Source organism: Cyclopterus lumpus, chromosome 12 (genome assembly GCF_009769545.1).
Source record: "Cyclopterus lumpus isolate fCycLum1 chromosome 12, fCycLum1.pri, whole genome shotgun sequence".
NCBI classification, from domain to species: Eukaryota; Metazoa; Chordata; class Actinopteri; order Perciformes; family Cyclopteridae; genus Cyclopterus; species Cyclopterus lumpus.
In genome coordinates, this window is record NC_046977.1 from 21,041,964 (window position 1) to 21,055,948 (window position 13,985).

Consider the following 13,985-nt stretch of genomic DNA (forward strand, 5'->3'; position numbering starts at 1 on the left):
GAGATTTATTGGAATAGCCTGATAATAAGACAACACATATTTAAATTGTAATTTGTTCCACTAATGGAACAAGAGACTTGTTAAAGGATAATTGTATCTCATCTTAAGTACCAATATTTGAATATTTTAAATGAACTAGCTTACAAAATTAAATTCAGTGGAGATAAACATTTTGAAATTCAAAGGTACATAATTTTGCATGATTTAATTATTTCGACGAACTGGAGAAATCGTTTTGCTTTATATTAATAAATCTTTATAAATAAATACATATATATATTATTTGTAATTCACAAATAATATATATATTTATAAATAAATATATATATATGTAATTCGCTTTTGTAAATGTACGTTTTGCTTGATTATTGCTCTGCCAATAAAGGTTGACTGTTGGGACTACAATTACATCTTGTCATATTTTACAAATGAAACAGGATCATGGTTACTTATTTAAAGATAGGCGTTTTGTCAATGGGGAAGCGTCTATTTTGAAAATATTAACCCGGAAGTAGCTAGCCAGTTCTAGTGCAGCGGTGCCAGCCGCTGTTCTCGCCCTGCCTCCTGCCTCCTGACTCCTGCCTCCTGACTCCTGCCTCCTGACTCCTGCCTCCTGCCTCCTGCCTCCTGCCTCCTGCCTCCTAACCTGTCACAGGACAGCGTCCTTCCATACAGAATCGCATCTGGGCTGCTGGGGCACAGCGTTGGCCGGCGGTCCGGTGTCACTTCCACACAGCGAGATGCCCAGAGAGGCGCGTGTCGGGGCTTTTGATCTGTGAGCAGCGTCACTGTGGTAACGTCCGCCCGTTCATCACGCGAGCCGGCTGCGAGGAGGTAAGGACACCGTGAATGCGGGGGAGCGCCGCCGCCGGTTTTCTCGGTTATCCACAAAGGAATATCCAGATGTTTGCTCTGATGGACTCGATGTGGAGCTCTACCGTTAGAGACGGAGCCATTCTTATGTCCCAGTGGACGGCCCAATGGAGCTCGCTGTCTCCAGGAGCTACCGTGGATCAACTGTTAACGTGACTTTACGTTAGCTACCTATTCAAGATAACTCGTTCTTGAGAAACTATACACCAGCTGATTGGTTCCTCGTGCATGTCCATTCATGTTTGTCGTGCTGTATTCTCATTGCATGTATTTATTGCTTTAATTAGAACGTTCGTTAGTTTTCCTCCAATCACCAGCGCGTACGTCACAGCTCTCAAACCGAATGAGAGCTGTTGGATGGCTAGAGACTCATGTGTGTTCTGCAGGAAGGTTCCAGCACACTTGGTCAGTTAGGAGATGAGCATGAAGCTGAAGGTTTGAGAGGTCAATTCGTTCATGTCAGCAGCGTTAGGTTATCACAGTGAAGCTATTGGCAGTCATTTATATGGCACACTCACATTTCCATTAGCAGCTAATTATTTTTGATGAGACATTGTGACCTGATTGTGCATCCATCCTAGCAAGTGAAATCTGGGACATCCCAAGTCAACCTAAAAAAGGTGACCATGTGACACATTTCCTCCATAGTTTCTTATTTCTAAGTAGGGCACCAGTTAGACACTTGGGTATCTGCATCCACAAGTGTCTGTTTAGTGGTAATAGTTTGGATATCAACATTGTTGAACTGTTCCTCATAGCTTGATATATTAATACATCCCAAGTTCACTTTGGAACAAATGGTAGGTTGTTTGGTCTTGTTGCCACTGCTTCCAATATGTTTAACCATTTATAACTAACCAAACTTGTTTTTAACGCAGTATCACTCCTCAGTCAATACAGTATTCATTTATTTCTGTTTGTAATCAGGTGTGAAAAGTCAGTGTCATGACTGGAGCTGAGACTGAGGATGATATTCCATTAGGAGAAAGGAAGACTGTGACAGATTTCTGCTATCTCCTGGACAAGTCCAAACAGCTCTTCAATGGGCTAAGGTTAGTTTGCACTTGGTGTCTCCTGTCTGCTGGACCTTTGTAACCAAGCATTGACTTGCAGTGACTAGTTGTAGGAAACGCATGCAATGCATAGGAATGATGTGTATTCATATTGTGTAGTGCAAGATGTACATCCATTACCAACTCTGGGTGTCAATTTAGGAAGTAGTGTGTTCTTTATGTGAGAGTGTGGAGGTCAGGGTGGTGGTTGAGGGTTAGGGTTAGTTACAGTTAAGGTTCACTTAAAAAGAAAAACACATAACCATTGATACATTGGATCACTGAACTTATAACAATAAAAACGTAAAATAAATAAATGATGAAGAAGATAGATTTAAAAAAAGGATGCAGATATATTAAAACCATTGTGGCTATAAAATGTGCACACCCTAAAACAATTTAGTAACAAGTTGCACAGCTTTTATTGTATTTATTTGACTTTTCAAACAAATGCTGCTTGATGTTTCCTATTGCCATTTAGTCGACACAATGTGTGCACACTTCAAAATGGTAAGTTGGCAGCACTTTATTCTAATTAAAAAACTTAAATAAGTTCTACATTTGGGGCGAGTTGGCCCAACTATTCTATTAGTCATAGTATGAAGTTAGCTCAACCCTTTGCAGTTGCACTTATTGGTCCTTGTTTTCTCTGTAAACAAGTTGGCCTGACAATACTACAAAGTTGTCACCAAAAAAATTAAATACACAAGCATCTCTTTTAAAAAAACATTTTTCTGAAATAACTTAAATCAGCTACTTCCATGAAATAACAATAACAGCACGTAGTAACTTGGATTTGAGAAGCTGATGTTATTAAACTCCAACTCCCTGATGGCAAGAATGATCAATGCAGAACAACAAGCTAACACAACCTATTAAGTACAGTACTGGAGTACAAGAACAACAAAACTGTAGCAAGCAGCAACAAGTCCACTTTGGGGGAAAAGCACACGGGAGTTATCGACAACCAACAGCCAGAACGCAAACTGTGACACAAGGCATCAAACCTATCCAAGCAGCTCACAGAATTCACTCAGTTTGAGTTCATCAACGTGCTCAGCGCAGCATTTGAATTCGCACTGAGCACGTTCCTTCAAGACCAAGGGAAGGTTTCTGGATTGCCCTGCACGTGTACATCCAGTTCCTTGGATATGGAATGTTGAGAGCATAGAGCAGCCCAAACCAAAGATACACCCCAAATGCTGTTGCACAGTCTCCCAGATCCTGAGGACTACTGTACCCTCCAACTGTTCCAGGGTCTGTCCAGAAAGACAACCATCAGCCCTCTGCCATGTGTTGATGAAAACAAGGAAAAGCTTTTAAGTTGTTCAACAATGTTGGGAGACATTTCAGAGAATATGTCAATACACATGTAGATAGCTTATAAAGAATAAGCTATCTACAGTCTCTTCAGAATGTATTCAGATAATTTCTCTCTTTGCCCGTTATATTGTGTTGTTCATTTTATTTTAAATGGATGAAATTTATATTTCATATAGCATCATATCTAGGTGCTGGACCAGGGTGAACCTTAGTCTGCCCTAACTATAAACCTGAACCAGCCCTAACTATAAACCTGAACCAGCCCTAACTATAAACCTGAACCAGTCCTAACTATAAACCTGAACCAGTCCTAACTATAAACCTGAACCAGTCCTAACTATAAACCTGAACCAGCCCTAACTATAAACCTGAACAAGCCCTAACTATAAACCTGAACCAGTCCTAACTATAAACCTGAACCAGCCCTAACTATAAACCTGAACCAGCCCTAACTATAAACCTGAACCAGCCCTAACTATAAACCTGAACCAGTCCTAACTATAAACCTGAACCAGTCCTAACTATAAACCTGAACCAGCCCTAACTATAAACCTGAACCAGCCCTAACTATAAACCTGAACCAGCCCTAACTATAAACCTGAACCAGTCCTAACTATAAACCTGAACCAGTCCTAACTATAAACCTGAACAAGCCCTAACTATAAACCTGAACCAGTCCTAACTATAAACCTGAACCAGCCCTAACTATAAACCTGAACAAGCCCTAACTATAAACCTGAACCAGTCCTAACTATAAACCTGAACCAGCCCTAACTATAAACCTGAACCAGCCCTAACTATACACCTGAACCAGTCCTAACTATACACCTGAACCAGTCCTAACTATAAACCTGAGCCTGCCCTAACTATAAACCTTAGTCTGCCCTAACTATAAACCTGAGCCAGCCCTAACTATAAACCTGAACCAGTCCTAACTATAAACCAGAACCAGCCCTAACTATAAACCTGAACCAGTCCTAACTATAAACCAGAACCAGTCCTAACTATACACCTTAGTTTGCCCTAACTATAAACCTGAACCAGTCCTAACTATAAACCTGAACAAGCCCTAACTATAAACCTGAACCAGTCCTAACTATAAACCTGAACCAGTCCTAACTATACACCTGAACCAGCCCTAACTATAAACCTGAACCAGTCCTAACTATAAACCTGAACCAGTCCTAACTATAAACCTGATTCAGTCCGAACTATAAACCTGAACCAGTCCTAACTATAAACCTGAACCAGCCCTAACTATAAACCTGAACCAGTCCTAACTATAAACCTGAACCAGTCCTAACTATACACCTGAACCAGCCCTAACTATAAACCTGAACCAGTCCTAACTATAAACCTGAACCAGCCCTAACTATAAACCTGAACCAGACCTAACTATAAACCTGAGCCAGCCCTAAGTATAAACCTGAACCAGTCCTAACTATAAACCTGAACCAGACCTAACTATAAACCTGAGCCAGCCCTAAGTATAAACCTGAACCAGTCCTAACTATAAACCTGAACCAGTCCTAACTATAAACCTGAGCCAGCCCTAAGTATAAACCTGAACCAGCCCTAACTATAAACCTGAGCCAGCCCTAACTATAAACCTGAACCAGTCCTAACTATAAACCTGAACCAGCCCTAACTATAAACCTTGGTCTGCCCTAACTATAAACCTGAACCAGTTCTAACTATAAACCTGAACCAGCCCTAACTATAAACCTGAGCCAGCCCTAACTATAAACCTTAGTCTGCCCTAACTATAAACCTGAGCCAGTCCTAACTATAAACCTGAGCCAGCCCTAACTATAAACCTGAGCCAGCCCTAACTATAAACCTTAGTCTGCCCTAAGTATAAACCTGAACCAGTCCTAACTATAAACCTGAACCAGTCCTAACTATAAACCTGAGCCAGTCCTAACTATAAACCTGAACCAGTCCTAACTATAAACCTGAACCTGCCCTAACTATAAACCTGAACCAGTCCTAACTATAAACCTGAACCAGTCCTAACTATAAACCTGAACCAGTCCTAACTATAAACCTGAACCAGTCCTAACTATAAACCTGAACCAGTCCTAACTATAAACCTGAACCTGCCCTAACTATAAACCTGAACGAATAGTTGAATCTTCGCCTTGAACAGCCAAATCTGATTCTAATAAAAATATAAATCTGATTCGGGTACAACCCTAGAAGTTGGCATAGCTCGATTCCCAAAATCTGCATAATATTCATATTCAGTCTGAAGTCTTCAGACCCTGAGGAACCTGAGCACCATGACTGCTAACAGCTGTATTTGAGAGTTACTTTAATTACAGGTTAATTAAACCTGTAATTTGGTTTGGTTGGTTGTAGAGCGTTTAAAGATGTTATGTATGTGACTGTGTCTTTTCTCTCTTCTTGCTGCAGAGACCTGCCTCAGTATGGACACAAGCAGTGGCAGTCCTACTTTGGACGGACTTTCGACGTCTACACTAAGCTGTGGAAGTTTCAGCAGCAGCACAGGTTATTTCCATCTCTTATTGTTATAATGTTGGATGGAGAGTGCTGTGTATGTGCTTCAGGGTAGAATCAGCTGTTAAACTGAGAGTGGTGTTATGATCCATCAGAACGAGGAACATTTGTACAGATGGGTTCAAACGCTACAGCAGTTAAAACTTGCAAATAAATCTCAATGAGGCCAAATTGGGACATTGTGTAAGTTTCACATGGAGACGGATGCACGTGGTATTGGTGATGACTGTCACAGATGTTCTGTCACACTCTGGTTGAATAATTGTTTGGTGCTCAGTATTATATGTTGTCGTTTACTGACAGGCAGGTCCTGGACAGTCGCTATGGCTTGAAGAGATGGCAGATTGGGGAAGTTGCATCCAAAATTGGACAGCTTTACTACCACTACTAGTAAGTCAAAATATGTCTCAAACTAGTGTTTTCATTGTCTCACTGTTGTCTGTTCTTAAACAGTTCTAGATTTTATATTTGTATGTGTGTGTGTATATATATATATATACACACATACATTATCATCGCTTATCCGGGGTCGGGTCGCGGTGGCAGCAGGTTCAGCAGGCCGACCCAGGCTTCCCTCTCACCCGCAACACTTTCCAGCTCATTCTGGGGGATCCCGAGGCGTTCCAAGGCCAGCCGGGAGATATAATCCCTCCAGCGTGTCCTCGGTCTTCCCCGGGGCCTCCTACCAGTTGGATGTGCCCGGAAAACCTCTAATGGGAGGCGTCCAGGAGGCATCCTGACTAGATGCCCAAACCACCTCAGCTGACTCCTTTGGACACGAAGGAGCAGCGACTCGACCCCAAGCTCCCCCCTGATGTCCGAGCTCCTTACCCTATCTCTAAGGCTGAGCCCGGCCACCCTACGGAGGAAGCTCATTTCGGCCGCTTGTATCCGAGATCTCGTTCTTTCGGTCACGACCCAGAGTTCGTGACCATAGGTGAGGGTTGGAACGTAGACCGACCAGTAAATGGAGAGCTTTGCCTTCCGGCTCAGCTCCCTCTTCACCAAGACGGACCGGTACAGCGCCTGTTTTACTGCTGCAGCCGCACCGATCCGCCTGTCGATCTCCCGCTCCACCTTACCCTCACTCGTGAACAAGACCCCGAGATACTTGAACTCCTTCGCTTGGGGTAGGCAGTTTGCCCCCACCTGGAGGGAGCAATCCGCCGGTTTCCGGTGGAGCACCATGGCCTCAGATTTGGAGGTGCTAACTCTCATCCCTGCCGCTTCGCACTCGGCTGCAAAACGCCCCAGTGAATGCTGGAGGTCACGGTCCGAGGAGGCAAACAGGACCACATCATCCGCGAACAGCAGAGAGGCGATCCCGAGACTCCCGAACCGGATCCTCTCCGCCCCCTGGCTGCGCCTAGATATCCTGTCCATGAAGGTCACGAACAGGACCGGTGATAAAGGGCAGCCCTGGCGGAGGCCAACACCCACCGGGAACGTGTCTGACTTACTACCGAGGAGACGAACACAGCTCCTACTGCAGGCATACAGAGACCGGATGGCCCGTGCCAACGGGTCCGGCACCCCATACTCCCGCAGCACCCCCCACAAAAACCCACGAGGGACCCGGTCGAAAGCCTTCTCCAGGTATACAAAGCACATGTAAACTGGTTGGGCAAACTCCCAGGACCCCTCCAGTAATCTTGCGAGGGTAAAGAGCTAGTCCACTGTTCCACGACCGGGACGGAATCCGCACTGTTCGTCTTGAATCCGAGGTTCGACAAGCGGTCGGAGCCTCCTCTCCAGCACCCTGGCATAAGCTTTTCCCGGGAGGCTGAGCAGTGTGATACCACGATAGTTCGAGCACACTCTCCGGTCCCCCTTCTTGAAGATGGGAACCACCACCCCGGTCTGCCAGTCCATGGGCACTGTTCCCGACCCCCATGCGACACTGAAAAGGCGTGTCAACCAAGACAGCCCAACAATGTCCAGCTCTTTCAGCATCTCAGGGCGGATCTCATCCACCCCTGGCGCCTTGCCACCAAGGAGCTTTTTGACTACCTTAGCGACCTCTGCCAGGGATATGGGTGAAACCACCCCAAAGTCTTCCGGTGCTGCCCCCTCTCCAGGGGACATGTTGGCCGGGTTTAGGAGTTCCTCAAAGTGCTCTTTCCACCGCCCGACGATGTCCCCAGTCCGAGTCAGCAGTTTCCCCCCCCCCCCCCCCTGCTGAGAACAGCCTGGGGTAGACCCTGCTTTCCCTTCCTGAGCCGTCGAATGGTTTACCAGAACTTCCTCTTTCCCCGCTAGTGAGGTGACGTTCCACGTCCCTAGAGCTAGTCTATGCCGCCAGCGATCGGCCCGCCCAGGTCTCCCGCCTGGCCCGCCGCCAGTACATAGCACCCGACCCCGATAATTCTCCCTGCGGGTGGTGGATCCACAGGGTGACTGCTGCTCCATGCTGTTTTTTCGGGCTGAGCCCGAGCGGGCCCCATGGGTGAAAGCCCGGCCACCAGACGCTCGCCGATGAGCTCCCCTCCTGGGTCTGGCTCCGGGAGGGTGCCCCGGTTTCCCTTGTCCGGACAAGGTAGCTTCAGTCCGTGGGCTGCTTATCATCAGGGTTTATTGAACCGCTCTTAGTCTGGGCTCTCCCCCGAGACCTGTTTGCCTTGGGAGACCCTACCAGGGGCTGATGCCGGACAACATAGCTCCCAGGATCACTGAGCCACTCAAACTCCTCCACCATGTGAGCGAGGACCCGTTCATTGCTGCTCGCAGCTTTAATATGATTTTATTATTTATTCTAATTAAAAATAATAATATAATATATATATATATTAATTAGAATAAATAATAAAATCACTAAATAATATATATATATATATATATATATATATATATATATATATATATATATATATATATATATATATAAAATCCTAGCAAGCTAAATATCTGACCTGCCGGGGAGCTACAGCCAATGAGTGTGTTGAGGAGAAACTTGGGGGAAGGGTCGCCTTGTTAGTTATTACATTACATTTCATTTAGCTGACGCTTTTATCCAAAGCGACTTACATTCTACACACCGTAGACACAGGTACGGGGAGCAATTCAGGGTCAAGTGTCTTGTCCATCCGGGGAGAGGGATCCTCCTCTGTTGCTCTCATGAAGGTTTCTTCCCTTTTTTCCCTGTCAAAGGTTATTTTTGGGGAGTTTTTCCTGATCCGATGTGAGGTTAAAGGTCAGGGATGTCGTATGTGTACAGATTGGAAAGCCCTCTGAGGGGAGTTTGTATGGGCTAGCAGAGCCGGGGATCGAACCGCCAATCCTCTGATTTGAAGGACGATCCAAAAAACGGAGGGATTCGACACTAAATAAATTTTAAATTTATAGCACTTTATTTTACTAAAGGATTTAGTGTTTTATTTTATAACTGTATGGAAACACTTTCTTTAATTGATCAAATTCATTGATATTGAAGTGTATTGAAATTGATAGTAACACACATTTCTCATCCTGACTGACAGCCTTCGTACCTCAGAAACAAGTTACCTGAACGAGGCCTTTTCCTTCTACTCAGCCATCCGTCAGCGCTCCTACTACTTTCAGGTCAACAAAGAGGACAGGTACATTCAACAAGCTCTTAAAATGTTGTGAGTTGCCATTCCAGGAAAAAGATACCTTTGCTTGGTATCTAAGAAATTCACTTTTTTAAAGATTTCTTTCGTTTTCTGCTTTTTTCAAAAACTGAGCCAAATATCACTTTTCTTAATCCGTATATTACTGATTTGTGAGTATAAGGTTTAGTTTTAAAGGATGGAGTTGGCTATATCCTATATATTTGTTATTGTCAACCAATCCCCCAAAAGTCCCACTCAATCACAAGCATATTGGTTCCTATTGAAGATTAAAGAAAATTAAGTTTTAATAAGCTGTTTTCCTTAACAGCTGGTCACTGATTTTGGTGAATGTTACTCAAATAGGAGGAAATATTGTCTTGGTTGGGGACTATTTTCAGCAGCGGATTGATCCACATTTAGTGATTTGGTGAGTATTTGGACCAACAGCTTGGCTCATTGATGTAGTTCAATGGATAACAATGGAGCTCTATCAAGCTTTGATACAAACACAATACTTAGTGTTTTGGGTCTGCCTGGGATTTGTTAATATTATTATAATATTATGTATGATATAATGAAAACAATGACTTGTTCTTTACATTTATAAACCACAGACACTGGAACGCAAACTGAGTTTTATGCAAAACACAAATATGATGCATTTTAATCCTTGGATTGAAACATGAACCATTAGTGTCATCAGTGGCCTTCATGGTGCCTTTAAGTCCTTTAGTGTGCATTTGTTTGACTTTCCAAATTCATATTGTCTTCTCTTCTCTCTTACCAGGCCAGAATTAGTAGTGAAGAAGCTTCGATATTATGCTCGCTACATAGTCGTCTGTTTACTGCTGAACAAGATGGACCTAGTCAAAGTTTTGGTGAAGGTATGGAATATTTTTGTATGTATTCTAAGTGATGAAAACCTTTGCACCACTGGTTTTCTGAGGAGCATTCATCTCAGTGTCTCTATGGGAAGGTTGGGATTGACATGCAACAAACCAAACACAAGACGAGGACTTTGCGGTTCATGGTTGGGACCACCAGGAGTCTTTGAAATTAAAGCACTCCCCCACCTGTATATTTTCGAATATAAAATAACAATTGTCCTTTGAGACCTTTGCAGCATTTTCATAATTCATTTAAATTGACCATTAGAGTTATTGTTGCAGTTTAAGCTTTTCAAATGAGTTCAGTTCTCTGCTGGCCCGAAGGTCCATCCATTGTTGCCTCGAGCACAGTGCTGGGGTATACCGGTTATAATTTTCCTTGCGATAGTCATTTTCATATACCGCCATACTGAAAAATGGCCGCAGGGAGTGCTACGGCTATCAAAAGTGCGTTGGGAGCTGTGTACTCTTCTCACTCATGGTTAGAACAACAAGAAATAACCCACAATGAACTCTCTTTAGAAGCATAAAACACCATGGCACACATCAATTTGACACATAAGAATTTATAAAACGAATCGATGTTCAATTACACATTTACATCGCTAAATGGCATGATGGGAAACATAGCTGCTGCTGCTGTTGCCTAGAAACCTCTTATCACCTCATTGCTCATTGCCGATTATAATCCAGCATGAGCAGCTCTTTAACAAGTGGATTCAACAAAAGGATTGTTTTATTCTGAGAATACGTGGTTTTACAAAGAAAAATACAACTTTACACATGAATTGAAAAAAGTGTGTTTTTATTTTTGAATGAACCTCATGTCTGTCTACTACCTGCAGGAGTTATCTGAGGAAATCGAAGATTACACACAGCGATTCAACACAGAGGACCAATTGGAATGGAACCTGGTTCTCCAGGAAGTGGCAGCTTTTGTAGAGGTAACTAACCCTCCACATGCAACACATTAGTCCTTTTAATGTTGCCTATTCCATTGTCCATAATGCTAATTGCAAATCTCTGTGATCAGATCGTCCTGACGTCCACTGAATCCTTGATGTATCTTAAAAATATAGTATTAACCCATAATTGTGTGAAAGACATATTTCTAAGTTGAGAGCATGAATTTAAAATAGTCCCTTTTGTGAGGTGTTTTCATTGGATCATTGTTTCTCTCTTTTTGTGTAACAGGCAGATCCAGTGGTAGTTCTGAATGACAACAACTCTGTTGTTGTCACCAACAACCGGCTGCAGGAGGGGAGTGTGCCTCCACTAGAACAAGGCATGGTGGTTGGGCAGCTCGTCCTTGCAGATGCACTAATCATCGGCAACTGTAACAACCAGGTTTTAACCCACTAATTCTAATTCACCTAACAAATCATACACGTCAACACAGTTATTGTCGGGGCTTATTGGAAAAAGACTCTCAAACAAACAATATCAAACTCACCTTTTCAATATCGAACTTAATAGTATTAGCTGCAGATCTGTTCTCACTGATGTTTCATCTTATATTGCTCTTGAATGATAGTTTCACTACTGTATTGACAAAGTATATCTTATCAACTGCCTAAACTACGTTTTGCTACATGTCCTAATATACCTATGGTGCATGCCATGTACTGCTCCACAATGGGTTAAAGTCTGGTCTGGGATTGAATCTGGGTATTTCTTGCTGAGATGAGACAGTGCTAACCACTGCATCACCGTTCCGCCCCACAACACTGTTGTGGAGGAAATGTATCATCCCCGGTGCGAGTTCAATAAAGCTGAAATGATGAATATTGAAAAAATTGAAATTATCTTTAAAATAATTTATTCATGCAAAAAATGCACAGTTGTACAGAGTCACAAAGAGTCTGTGGAAGAGTTAAAGTCCCACTCCGGTATATAGAGAGTGAACACATGGTCGGGGGGAGACATCCTGTATTGGATCCATTTTGTCTGCAGGCTTTGGAGAGAAACAAACTAGTGTATTGAGAACATCCTGTCTGTTGCCCCTTTGTAGTGTAACACTTTCCTTTGATTGTTATTTCAAAGTCAGAAAAGAGGATATGCATGCAGTTGGACATCTGCTGCATGAAACCACAAGCCACATATGGCAAACTTTGATAGTTTGCACTATTTACTTTTTATGAGATTATAAAATGCTCCTAAAAATATAACATTTCCCATTACATCGTCAACTATAAAGTACTGCATGGTGGAGATGGAGCATGACCAACTTTTTCACCGTTTTTGGGCAGGCCTGAAATCATGGCTCGATGACGCACTGGAGCCATGACCCCTCCCCAAACACTATATAACTACTGGAGGCATAGCGACAGTAGTTCTCTGCTAAACCGTCAGCTACAACACTAACGTACCACAGCTTGCTACTGGTCATCTCAGTGGCCCTGCCTGTGTCTGTATGGGCCCTCTCTGTGTGCCTGTCAGTCAGGGTGGGCCTGAAAGCGTCTCGCATGGACTTTGTTTTTATAGATCTTTTCTAGTCTTCTGACCACTCAAAGCGCTTTAACACTACATGTCATCATTTACCCATTCATACACTGATGGGAGGAGCTACCATGCAAGGTACCACCTGTCCATCAGGACTAACTAACATTCACACACTGATGGGAGGAGCTACCATGCAAGGTACCACCTGTCCATCAGGACTAACTAACATTCACACACTGATGGGAGGAGCTACCATGAAAGGTACCACCTGTCCATCAGGACTAACTAACATTCACACACTGATGGGAGGAGCTACCATGCAAGGTACCACCTGTCCATCAGGACTATCTAACATTCACACACTGATGGGAGGAGCTACCATGAAAGGTACCACCTGTCCATCAGGACTAACTAACATTCATACACTGATGGGAGGAGCTACCATGCAAGGTACCACCTGTCCATCAGGACTAACTAACATTCATACACTGATGGGAGGAGCTACCATGCAAGGTACCACCTGTCCATCAGGACTAACTAACATTCACACACTGATGGGAGGAGCTACCATGAAAGGTACCACCTGTCCATCAGGACTAACTAACATTCACACACTGATGGGAGGAGCTACCATGAAAGGTACCGCCTGTCCATCAGGACTATCATTCACAGCCAGTCATAGTGGAACAGCCTGCAGGAGCAATTTGTCCAGTTTAACCTGTGTTTACCTCAACAGCGGTGGATGAACTATTTTGAGAAAAAATTCTCTTTTCACTATTAGCAAAGTAGCGTGGGGCTAAAGCATAGCGTGGGGCTTAAGATCCAGATAGATGTGATCAGCTGATCCAGATAGACGTAATCAGCTGATCCAGATGGATGTAATCAGCTGATCCAGATGGATGTAATCAGCTCATCCAGATAGACGTAATCAGCTGATCCAGATGGATGTAATCAGCTGATCCAGATGGATGTAATCAGCTCATCCAGATAGACGTAATCAGCTGATCCAGATGGATGTAATCAGCTGATCCAGATAGACGTAATCAGCCGCAGTCATCAGAAACAGACGTCACTTCACGTGATGCTTCAGAGTAAAGGACATCTTATTTCTCTAAAAACATGTTTCCTCTCTCCTCGGATGGTTTCCTTGCGTCTCTCCGTGCATCCCTGGTGGAAGGGACTAAGACGCAAGGAGAAGACGCAAGTGAAGGAAACAGGGATGCAATTAAGAGCCTTGGGATGCACCCAGTGTAGCATCACCTGTACTGTCATGTCTCATTAACAGCACAACGTTATGTCAGACCATTTCCTCATAAAAG

The 13,985-nt window shown here is 43.5% G+C and overlaps 1 protein-coding gene across 4 annotated transcripts in view; it reads left to right on the top strand.

Moving 5' to 3' along the window:
* Positions 1-524: 524 nt before the first annotated feature.
* Positions 525-13,985, top strand: part of scai (suppressor of cancer cell invasion) — a 22,251-nt gene continuing 8,790 nt past the window's right edge. Inside the window, exons 1-9 of one of the 4 annotated variants that reach the window (XM_034547387.1) lie at positions 1,223-1,493; positions 1,632-1,673; positions 1,801-1,925; positions 5,664-5,759; positions 6,072-6,158; positions 9,245-9,343; positions 10,125-10,221; positions 11,070-11,168; positions 11,419-11,571. In XM_034547387.1, the coding sequence (XP_034403278.1) occupies positions 1,819-1,925; positions 5,664-5,759; positions 6,072-6,158; positions 9,245-9,343; positions 10,125-10,221; positions 11,070-11,168; positions 11,419-11,571 (738 nt within the window). In that variant the 5' untranslated portion in view covers positions 1,223-1,493; positions 1,632-1,673; positions 1,801-1,818. Of the gene's footprint in view, positions 835-1,222; positions 1,494-1,542; positions 1,674-1,800; positions 1,926-5,663; positions 5,760-6,071; positions 6,159-9,244; positions 9,344-10,124; positions 10,222-11,069; positions 11,169-11,418; positions 11,572-13,985 lie in introns of those variants that run through there. The other 3 variants (XM_034547384.1, XM_034547386.1, XM_034547385.1) reach the window with 3 other exon arrangements.